At 43.1% G+C, this 12,272-nt stretch overlaps 1 protein-coding gene and 1 non-coding gene across 2 annotated transcripts in view; one reads left to right on the plus strand and one right to left on the minus strand.

Moving 5' to 3' along the window:
- Chmp4c (charged multivesicular body protein 4C) overlaps nt 1-1,472 on the minus strand; it is a 36,924-nt gene extending 35,452 nt beyond the window's left edge. The window contains exon 1 of the mRNA NM_001017466.2: nt 1,173-1,472. Coding sequence (NP_001017466.2) covers nt 1,173-1,362 — 190 coding nt within the window. The 5' untranslated portion in view covers nt 1,363-1,472. The remainder of the gene's footprint in view (nt 1-1,172) is intronic.
- Nucleotides 1,473-4,234: 2,762 nt separating this feature from the next.
- Nucleotides 4,235-4,341, plus strand: LOC120101172 (U6 spliceosomal RNA). The gene has a single exon (XR_005501569.1). It is a non-coding gene; the product is annotated as a U6 spliceosomal RNA (small nuclear RNA).
- Nucleotides 4,342-12,272: the final 7,931 nt, after the last annotated feature.

The raw sequence follows: 12,272 nt of genomic DNA on the forward strand, positions 1-12,272 counted from the left end.
GTGTGGCATTCGCCTGGCATGCATGGGGCACTGGGTTCTGCCCTCGGCAGACACAGACCATGAAAGATGAAAAGAAGAGATGGGGAAAAGGAGGATGGGCACGAGGAGGCAAAATGTTCCTTCCACAAACCATTTATGGTAAAGAAGCTTGACATAGGGTCACAAATATTCAGAGTTCGTCAGTAAACAAAGTCATTGTCACTTCCAGTGTGTATGTGGGGGGTGGGAGGGTGGGAGGTGTCCTCCACTGCTCTGGTATTAAGAGCTAACCATTCGTCTCCTTCCTAGGTTTGCATGCCCACAGAACCGATGTGCACTGTTGAGGCCTAGCCTTACAGAGAGAGCACTATGCCGAGCAAGCCAATGAACTCTGACAAAGAGCAAAAGGTTCAAGGTGTGACAGGCTTCACCAAGAGTTATTTCTGACTCAAAGTCCTTTGTGTGTACTAAAAGCCAGATAGGAAACTTAATATTTAATCTCTTGATTCTGTTTTTCTAGATTGCAACTGCACAAAAGGCTACTGAAGCTTTCAAGAGCAGAGGAACAAGATAAACCAGAACATCATAGAACACGCTTCCCCAGAGATTTATTTACACATAAACTGTATGTGTGACTCGGGCAAACATACGGGAGAAAATTGGCATGTAATGGAGTCAGCAGAGCTGGGCTAGGAAGTAGTGAGCCAAGGGTGAAGCCCAAGTGGGTGCCAGAAACCGTACTCGCAAGTTAAGCTTCCTTTGAATGCAATATTCTTAAAACTCAAAAATAATACCCAAAATCGATGAGCAAAATATCACATAAAAAAGAGCTCTAACCAAGAAGTACCATTAAAATCTAAGACATGAGTTCAAGACAAGAGAAAAGTGGTCATTAATGTGCATCTTGACTTTAAACTTTTGATTCCAAGCTCATCACGGATTGACTTGGGTCATTTAAATATTACGTACAAATGTTGCTCATCACGATTTACTTAGAGCTTTTGGTGCTAAACATATTGCCAACCTGGCAAGTGCCTAGCTCAGCTCATTTCAATCACCAGGCCCTGGGGTCAGATTGGTTCCTAGAGAGGCAAGCCAGCCGGCCTGGGGGGACGCAGACTCCTACATGAAGATTGTCCCCAGGGAAGGGCTAGGGGGTGGGTGAGAGCCGCTTGGCCTGGGGCGCAGCCTACCTCGCTTGTTCTGGGAGCCGTGCTTCTTGGCTAGAGCAAGCTCCCTCTGGATTCGGTTCTCCAGGTACTCCTGCTTCTTGGCCATCATCTCCTCGGTCTCCCGGAGTCGAGCCAGGGCTTCCTGAGCGCTGGGAGCCGCGCGGGCCCGAGAAGAGCGAGACCCTTTGAAAAACTTGCCCAACTTGCTCATGGCTGAGCAGTGGTGGGCGAGCGTCCCAGCGCTCCCGAGACAGGTGAGCCACACTCAGAGCCAACAAAGCTCCTGGGAATCAACAAGTTGTTTCGGCAGGTGACACCCACTCCGGGGCATTTCCTGGCCCGGCTCAGCCCCGCCCTCGAATAGCCACTCGGGAAGGGGCAGGGCAGACGGCGCCACCGCCCTCTGGGAGTCAGGGAATCCAGAAAAGTTGGCCAGGAGAGAGGGACTGCTTTATCTGCACTAGGGACACAGCCAGGAGTAACTGCTGAGAAAGTGGCTCAGAGAAAAGCAAATCCATCAGGTTCCAAGGATGTTTGGCCAGACCGGAAGGATGTGAGTGCAGGTGGCCCACCTGTATATGCAAGGTGCTCTTTTGAGAGTGTGACAGAGTTCAGTGTTCTGTCTCCAAACTCTTTTGTTATGAACAAGAATATTCTGTCACGTTCTTCTGAGTGTGTGTACTATCCAGGACACAGACCTCCCCGACCGTGAAGATGTGGGCACAGCAGAGGCTGTGCTGGCTAGGCTGGCCTCTGCATGCGTGTGTGCTTGGTGATCTTCACAAGACTTCAAGTAGGTGGAAGAGGGTGACCGCCTCTTTTCTTACAGGACTTCTGTATGTGCTTGATGGTCATATCCGTTTCTGTTATTAACAATACCAAGTGTACAGTATGACCGCTATGTATCTGAACCTTAAATGGGGCTACTTTTGCGTTTGTCAAACACCCTTACATGGATATCCAAGTAACAGAAAGTAGAAAGTATTCTGGAGAGATAAATCGTCTTTCCTCCATGTTGGTTTTTCTGCCCCATCTCTTGGAGTGGAAGCAAAGCCTTTGGTCAGATGCTAGACTACAGCGGGAAACCTGTTTGAAGAGCATTGTCAAGAAGTAGCCTGCAGCATTTAGTCTATTCTCAGGTTTCCAAGGATTCGCCCAATATGCCACACTGCGGTATTTGAACAGCATCATCAGAATCTATTTGTGATCATAAACTACTGCTAGAGACAGCATCCATCAAGAACAAACTCACCTTGATACCTAAGGCCAGTAAACCGATCTGCATGCCATCACGGCCAATTAATCCATTTGTATCAAACATTACTATATCTTGCTGTAATTTTTGCCAAAAATTGAACATTTGAGATTACTAGCAACACACATACACACACACACACACACACACACACACACACACACACACACACACATTTGCTCTAATTTGGTAAGTGTCCAGGGTAACAAGTATTTTTGTTAGTTATCTGAAGGCATGTTTCCGTACTTACTTCCTTGATCACACTTCACTGCTGGACGCTTGACCTCCCCTTTATTGGGTGTGTTCTGTGTCTAAGATGCTGGGAAAGCAAGCCGGAACTTACTTTTTAAAGTTGGTAGTAACCGTTGTGATCTGCCGGGTACCCTGTGTGTGTCATGGATACTGTAGGCATTATCAACCACCTGACTTTACAAAATAGCTATTTCTACATGATTATTGTAAACATCTTTGAAAAAATCCTGCTAACTCATTCATAAGTGCACAAAGGTGTCTTTGTGAAGCTTGCCCACGATACTCTTTTTAGGATGAAAATAATTTATTTGTTCCAACAGATGAAGTACCTCGGACTCAGTGTATAGCTGGGATAAATTCATTCAGGCAATCAGAGTGGAAGAGATGCTTCAGAGCTACACCTCTCTTCCTTGGTCTTCCCAGTCAGGTCTGGTGGTGTGCCCCTGTAGTCCAAGCAGCTAGCCTGGGCTACACAGTAAGATTTCATTCTTTTCATTGTTTATGAAACTTCCCCAGAAGTTCTTCCCAGAAAACAGAAACTCATTAAATGTTAATTAAATAACATGGAATGAAGGGGAGGTTGTTCTGTCCTTATAAGTAATAGATCCTATGGGAGCTCCCCATGGAAAAGACTCATCATTTTCTTAACAGCTTTGAATAGTTTGTCGCACTTCATCAGGGTGAGAGTTAGCCAATCCCAATGGGCCAGCTCTAAACACATACACACATAGACTCAGTGTGTGTGTGTATGTGTGTGTGTGTGTGTGTGTGTGTGTGTCTGTCTGTCTGTCTGTCTGTCTGTGTGCACGCACACATGTGCGTGTATGTGTCTGTGTATATATATATACATATATATATGTATATGTTTGTGTATATACGTATGTGAACAGATAGATGAATCAAGGACTTAAGAAGAAATTTGGGGCAGGAAATGATGTAAATATAGTACATATGAAAGTCTCCGGGGCTGGGGATTTAGCTCAGTGGTAGAGCGCTTACCTAGGAAGCGCAAGGCCCTGGGTTCGGTCCCCAGCTCCGAAAAAAAGAACCAAAAAAAAAAAAAAGTCTCCAAGTTTTTAATTAAAAATATAATGTTTTCTAATGGTTTCTCTGTCATCTGGCCAATCTGGTTAATCAGCCTCTTCTAAGGTAAGTATTTGTCCTACTGTTTATGAATTCTCTGGGTGACTCCTAAGGTGTTCTCCCAATTGACCTAACTTTTAATAGTTATACGCTGAATAAATGAATATGCTAGCATTGGTGACATCAGAATAAACCTAGTTTGTTAATACAGAAAAACAAACAGAAATATAAAAGTGTGTGTACCATAACTAATATTGAAATAAACCAATATCATATGCAAAAAAAAGTAATGGATCAGGCTGGAGAAATGTTCAACGATTAAGAGCACTGAATGCTCTTCCAGAGGTCCTGAGTTCAATTCCCAGCAACCACATGGTGGCTCACGACCATCTATAATGGGGTATGATGCCCTCTTCTGGTGTGTCTGAAAACAGCTACAGTGTACTCACATACATGAAATAAATAAAGAAATTGTTTTAAAAAGTAACAAATTGCGCTCGTTTCAGCAGTACATATACTAAAATTGGAACGATACAGAGAAGATTAACAAGGCCCCTGCGCATAGATGACATGCAAATTCTTGAAGTGTTACATATTTTTATTAAATTGCAATTTCTATTCTGAAAAAAATAAAAATATAAAAAGGGAGAAAAATAACAGATCCTATATACATTATTAAATTCCTGTATGCCTAAATAGAAATGTATTCCATATAGTAAGTCGTTATCTGGTGGTTTACCAATTATACGTTTTGTTTGGTGGTGGTGCTAAGAGAGCACTGAACAGTCAGAACCTGGGAACCGAAAAGGTAGTGAGCCATGTAACCAGCTCCCATCCACGTGCATCTGTCAAATGCACACAGACCATCTCTGTATCCCTCCGCTGTGGTAGACATCTTAGGGGATATAACTAAGGACAAATAGAAATGTTTTCTGCTTTCTCAGAGCTTAAAGCTTAGAGGGGAACACAGAAGGTAAACAAATTATTATTAAAAAAAGTTCTAACAATTTCTGAGGAGAAATCTGGGGATTATATAAACAAATAATATAACGAAAACAAATCTTGTCATGAAATCAAAGGAGGAGAGCCTGGGGAGAAAGAGAAAACTAAGCTAAGTTATTGGAGAAATGAAAAGAGGTCACCAAAGTTCGCACGGGGAAATTAGTGCCCCGTAAAAGAAACTTCTTCATCACTTAGTCACTGTTTTCTTTGAGTGGATTTCTAAAAGATCCGTTTCTATTGTTGTTGTCTTTGAGGGTGTGTGCAGCTGTGCACACTCTAGAATATCCTCAGAGACCAGAGGCGAGTCAGATCCTTTGGAGCTGGTATAGAAGTGTGTGGGAATCCCAAAAAGGATGCTGGGATTCTCCCTCTGGTCCTCAGGATAGAGCTGTGTGCTGCCCAGTTCCATGTCAACTAACAAGGGTACAGTCAGCTGAGAGGAGGGAAATAACTAGGCTGTAGGCAGGCTGTAGGGCATTTTCTTTAAAAAAAAAAAAAAAAAGATTGATGGTGAGTCCAGTCTATTGTAGGGGGGCCATTTCTGGGCTGGTGGTCCTGGGTTCTATAAGAAGGCAGACTGAGCAAATCATGAGGAGCAGCAAGCCAGTAAGCAGCACCCCTCCGTGGCGTCCTCATCAGCTCCTGCCTCCATGATGCTACCTTATTTGAGTTCCTGCCTTGACTACCCTCAGTTAACAATGGCTGAAGGTATGTAAGTCAAATTCTGTTCTCCCCAAGTTGCTTTTGGTCATTGTGGTGGTTTGAATAAAAATGCTCCCCAACTGGCTCATAGATTTGAAAGTTTGGTCATTATGGAGTAGGGCTACTTGACAGGAAATAGGAGGTGTGGCCTTGGGGTAGGTGTGACCTTGTTGGAGGAAGTGTGCCACTCGGGGTGGACTTTGAAGTTTCAAATGTTCAGACAGACCCAGTCTCCTCTCTCTCTCTCTCTCTCTCTCTCTCTCTCTCTCTCTCTCTCTCTCTCTCTCTCTCTCTGTCTCTCTGTCTCTCTCTCTCTCTCTCCTTCCCTCCCTCCCTCCCTCTCTCTGTGTCTTGTCTCTCTCTCTCTCTCTCTCTCTCTCTCTCTCTCTCTCTCTCTCTCTCTCCAGATCTGGATAGAGAATTCTCAACTAAGCTCCCTAGTACCATGTCTGCCTCCAAGTCACCATGCATGCTGCCACGATGATAGACTAAACCTCTGAACTGTAAGTTAGCCTGAATTAAATATTTCTTTTATAAGAAATTTATATGTCCATGGCCACAGCAATAGTAACCCTAACTAAGACAGTCATAGTTTTTCATCATGCGATAGCAGCCCTCACTTAGACAAGCAAGAGTGCTGTTTATCACTGAACTCGCTTAAACCAGGGCTCTATAAACCTTTGGGTGTATTTTCTCTCCTCAGTGCATTTTTTGCAGCCTACATTCTTGTCAAGGCGTGGCAGACAATTAATAAAGTGGTCTACTGTGCTACAATGTGAAAGAATATTAGAGAGAATTATAGGACAACATACATTATACACAAAATATCCAAATATTGTATTAGAGTTTGAAGATAGTTTATAGAAAAGAATGGTAAAGATTTCCTCTGAAGGCACACAGAGTTCAGATCACGTGGGGTCTATACTGTGTGCTAAGGGTCCCATATTTTAGCAAAAATGATAAAGTTAATGGATAGTTAAAGTAAAGAATCTAGTCAATGATTTATAATCCGACAGAAAACCATTTCACGCAGTGTAATGTGTAACACTTTCAACCACATGTGACATGCAAAGCAATGTGCATTTAAATTAAAAATCATTCCCTTCCATTAATATATAAGTTCAGTGGGAGGAAGATAATGCTTTCCAGCAAGTAAACAATCCACACAGGCATTAGTGTTTAATCCAGCAGTGAGATATAGAAAAGAAATGTGTAAATCAATGATTTAGAAGCTGAAAATAACACATTCGTCTTCATTCAATACTCGTCGTACAGATGCGGCTTCACAAAGAGTCCTCAGCATTTGGAGTATTTTTCATTTTCTAATCTCAATTGATCTCAGCTAATAAGGAGCCTGTTGTTCAAAAGAATGATCTTGTTCAAGATGATTTAGCATGGTTAAGATGGCAAAGGAAATTGGAAATTTATAGATCTGTTAGAGAGACCTAGATGTCAAGCTAATTGATACATTTTGGCTACCCTTTGAAATTGCATCCATTTTTAGAATGTCAAGCGAGCTCTCTAAAGCAGCAAAGAAGAATCGCCCTTTAAGCACACTGCAGAATAGCATCAAATAGTTATCCATTAAGCAGCTCAACAAGCATGTACGCATTCTTCCCATCAGAATTTCTTGTTGTTCAGAACCAAATACGCATGGCATGTAACACGCAAGCATAACAGTGAGCAGAAAGGTAATCACAATGAAAAGTAAGAATTCTGCGAAACTCAAAGTTCGATGGCTCTAATTCAAAATGAAAGCTCATTGTGCCCATGACTAGAACAACGTACAAAGATCCTAAAGAAACCAACGGCTCTTAGATTTGACTGTAAACCTGACCTCCTGTGCTTGCCTAAAGGGCCCATACTGTGCTTGGAGACATAGTCACCTCTTACCAACAGTGTATCAGTAGGCTAATACCAGAACACCCTGTAAACACGTGATGTTGCCATAGTCCTCCTACACAGAACCAGAGTAACTTCCTTGCTCTAAAGCCAAAGTCTTCAACTCGTCTTCAAGGCCAGACAAACAATGATATTCATAGCATTCCTTGTACTGTGGGAGATTTTATAGTCGGTGCCAGGGTCCTCGACTTGCCCACCAATCCTCAAGTAATAGGAAAAGCTAAAAGAGGAGAGAGAGACTCAGTGCACTCATTGGGAAGAGGAGCAAAGAGGTCTGCTGATACTCCCAAATTCATCTTGGGTCCTAATCAGAAGTTCAGGTTAACTAGAAATCAAGAAACGTGTAGAGCAGAGTAGCAGCGAAACCTAGAAATGTGCCTGGCAGAGTAGCCTTGGTCAGACTGTGGTCTTACCCAGCATGGTCTCTGCTCCAGTCTCCCCTGGAAGGGGGTTTGACCACTTGTCTGGATTATATGGAATCTCTTTCTGGAAGACAAGTTCCTCCTCTGGTGCTCCTCTCTCAGCTTTTGGCCTTTTTCTTTCCCCAGCATGAGATTCTTGGAGAAAGTCCAATTTTCCAAGGAAGGACAGTTGTTTCCATAGTCTGATAAGCCACGAGGAGGGGCACAAACATATTTAGACTATCTTTTTTTCCTGCCAGGATGATTATACATGTTCATGCACTCTACTACTCCCAGACCTCTCCACTCTCCTGGCCTCCCCAGGCTCTGACTGAATTGCAGAACACATACATTCTCCTCCTTCCTGTAGACCTGCCCTACTCATTCCCCACATCTTATGCCCTCTGTGCTCACCACCCCCTCGAATTTAAAGTGGTTACCTATCTTTTCAAAGTGTAACGCCCACGGGCCCCCAGCCCTCCCCTGCACTGCTCCACACCACTTCCCACCACTGACTGTGCGCTGGACGGCCTTATAGCCGCTTTCTTTGCCCTTCCCTCTGCCTCGAGAATGTTTCCCAAAAGAACAGACGTTAGTATTTACTCTGTTCACCAGCATCTTCCCAGTTTGGAAGGCAGAGCTTAGCATGCTGTAGATACTCTAGCAATACTTGTTGAAGAAATGAATGCTAGAGAGGGCTGTCTCTGATAAATAACTGATAAATTATCTAAAGAGTTTACTAGATCCAACGATCTGCCACGTTACTCTGATAATATGGGAGAGATACTTTTACGGTGCATGCGCAGAAATTCTAATAAAATGTTGGCCCATTCTTACATAGAGAAAGGAAACCTTGAGATGTACCCTGCATATAGCACTAGAGAAAGAGGTAAACACTTGCCCTTGTTCAAAATATCCATGCTAGTTAAAAGATTCCATTCCTGCTTGATTGGTAAGAATTTCAAGGAGTGATATTAATAGTAGCAGTTGTTGCATCATCAAAAATATCTGCATAGTTAATTAGACTAATTACTTGAAGATTCAACCCATGCCAAAATGTAATTTAAGGTGTCATTTCAAATAATTTCATGTATGCCTGTAAGGACTACTAAAATTATCTCTCAAAGAGTGATTACTTAAGAAAATGTTAACAAACGTACTGGCTGATGAAAAACTTGATTAAAAGATATTTTTCAAAACACATACACACACCCCATACAGGGTCATACATGTGCACACACATACCATACAGATTCTCACATGTGCACACACATACACACACACACACCATACAGAGTCACACATGTGCACACACACACACCATACAAGGTCACACACACAAACACACACACATACACACACACACACACACACACACACACACACACACACACAGCCCTGATAATGAGGAAGGCATGCTGTGATGACAGACCTTCCTCTCTAACAGACCATCTTCATTTCCATTGCTCAAGTTCTAGACATTATTAACACCTTGAATTTTTATAATAATAATTGGAGTTCCTTCATCAACTTGCACTTTCCTTTATTATGCCCCAATTTTCTCTTTCACACTTGAAATCTGAACCAAGAAAAATGTTGCAGTTATTTTTGGCCAGGTAAGCAGAGCAAAACAAATAACTTTCTTTATGCTCATTCTTCTGGAATTTGAATTTTTTATTTTCCTCATTAAGATTACAACAGCTTATCAGGTCGCTGTGTGCCAATGATGACTTGTTTGTTCACTAAACAGTAAAGAGGTTTCTATTGTTGATTTTGTTTTCTTATCTTTTTTTATCCACAGGGCCTCATGCTCAGGCTAGTCCTCCTGCCTCAGTCTCCTGGGTGGCTTGATTGTAGTCCTAAGCCACTTAGTTTTGACAGTTATTTTCTGAAGCTGTACTCCAACCATCCTAGCAAGAACAAATGTATTCTACAGTGAATCACTCGTATGCCTCCCTCTGGCTATTAAAATAATGATCGAAAAGAATTGGAATTTCCCTACGATTTTTATGCTGGGACCAGGGAAAGACTGAATCCTTTCCAGAGGCCGGAGGAGGAACTTGTCTCCCAGAAGGAAATCTCACGGAGTTCTGACATTATAGGACAGACCAGGAATCAGGACAATGGTGGAGCTGATACGGGTGAGAGCATACCTTAAGCTGGACTGTTTGCATGGGCATAACTCTTGCCCTCTTCCCACTAAACCTCATCAAGGTACCCCCAAATTAACCAGGCAGACGTGGGATTTCTTTATTATTCATCTTCCCAAACTGGGAAGGCCAAATAAATCGATTTTCTCTGCTTTTTGTTATCACTTGTCTAGTTAATTGTTGAATCAAGAGTCGGGATTTAAGTCTAGATTGTTAGGGCCTCCAGAGTTGTCTTTAACCCTAGTAACTCTTGTTGTATTAGCCACTTGTCACATAATATTAATTAAAGTTTATAACACAACACTATTATACTCTGGAATTTAAAAAAAAGACGATTGAATTTTTCATTTGACACTAATAGTTTGGGCATCTTCACAGAACAAGTTTATGTTCTCTTGTATGTAACAAATATGGGTTATGTGCACACATATAGGGATCTGAGAAGGCCTGACACAGGCATCAGATGCCCTGGAGCTGGAGTTCCCAATGGTTGTAAACCACTTGATGTCTGTGTTAGGTGTTGACTGTGGGTCCTCTGAAAGAGCAGCGAGGGCACCTCAGGACCACTTCATCACCTCATTCCCAAGCTCATGTTCTTATGCACATCTTTGAGATTGCCAGTTCAAGCCAGAGTTAAATCCTATTTCAACCAGTTGAAAACTAAAACACTGTATCAATAAGAAAAAATCAAAACGTGCTAGGAGTGAGCTTTAAAGTTCTTGTAGCATTAAGGGCAGCCACATGTAATATCCTGTCCAAATATGTTAAACATTCAATTAGAACATAATTTTCTGGGTTGAAGAGATGGCCCAGTTCTTCCAGAGGTCCTGAGTTCAATTCCCAGCACCCTCACGATGACTCACAACCATCTGTAAAGGGATCTGATTCACTCTTCTGGCATGCATGTGTGCACTCCTACACATAAAAATAAATACATTGTTAAAAGAACGTAATTTTCTGTTCTTTAGAAGATAGCTTATACTTTTTACTTTTCAGTTTTCTCTTCTCTCATACAATAAATCCTGGCCACAGTTTCTCCTCCCTCCACTCCTCCCAGTACCCTTTCCCCCACACCACCTCTCCCCCAGATCCACCCCTTCACTTCCCTTCAGAAAAGATCAGGACGTTCAGAGCTATCAACTGAACACAGCATAACAAGTTACAATAACACTAGGCACAAACCCCCATATCAGGACCGGATGAGACAAGCCAGTAGGAGGGAAAGGGTCCCAAGAACAGGTAAAAGAGTCAGCAGCCCCACTCCCACTGATCAGGGTTCCACAGTAAGAAACACCACCATAACATGTATGCAGAGGACCTAGCGCAGAGCCATGCAGGCTCCGTGATTGTCACTTCAGAGAGTGTGAGTGTCTCTGTGAGTGTCTAGGAGCCCTGCTTAGTTGATTCTGTAGGCTGTGTTCTCCTGGTTCCTTAATGGTTCAAGCTCCTTCTTCCCCCTTTCCTGTGTGATTCCCTAACCTCTGCAGGAAGGGACCTGATGGAGTTCTTTCTGTGCCTCATGTTTGACTGTGGGTCTCTGCATCTGCTCCCATCAGCTGCGGGTAGGCACCAATCTCTCAGTATAGCAGAATATCATTAGGATTAATTTTATTGATATTTTTCCTATCCCAGGACTCTGGGCTATCTAGCCTCTGGTTTCTGGTCATCCAGGCAGTGTCCAGTATGGACTCCCTTTGGTGGCATGAGCCTAAATTAGACCAGTCATCAATTGGCCATTCCCACAAGTTCTGTGCCTCCGTGGCCCCCACACATCTTGCAGGCTGGGTAGATTGTAGGTCAAAGGTTTTGTGGCTGGGTTGGTGTTGGAGCGCCATCACTGGAAGTTGCCTAGTTACAGAAAATGGCCAGTTCACGCTCTATCTCCTCCATTACTAAGAGTCCTCACTGGTGTCACCGTCTGTATGGGTTGGTTTTGTGTGTCAACTTAACACAAACTACAGCCATCATAGACGAAGGAGCCTCCACGAGATCCAGCTGTAAGGCATTTTGCCAATTAGTGATCAATGTGGGAGGGCCCAGTCCATGGTACATAGCGCCATCCCTGGGCTGATGGTTTCAGCTTTTATAAGAAAGCAGGATGAACAATGTGAAGCAAGCCAGTAAGCAGTACTCCTCCATGGCCTCTGCATCAGCTCCTGCCTCCAGGTTGGGGCCCTGCTTGAGTTCCTGCCCTGACTTCCTCCAATGGTGGACTGTACTCTAGGAGTGTAAGCTGAATTAACCTTTTCCTCCCCAGTTGCTTTTTGGTCATGGTATTTTTGTTACAGCAAGAGAAACCCTGACTAAGACACCCTCATAGAATCCCGGGAGTTTCTACTGCACAAGGTTTCCACATTGTACCTTACAAATGCTT

Source organism: Rattus norvegicus, chromosome 2 (assembly GCF_036323735.1).
Source record: "Rattus norvegicus strain BN/NHsdMcwi chromosome 2, GRCr8, whole genome shotgun sequence".
NCBI lineage: Eukaryota > Metazoa > Chordata > Mammalia > Rodentia > Muridae > Rattus > Rattus norvegicus.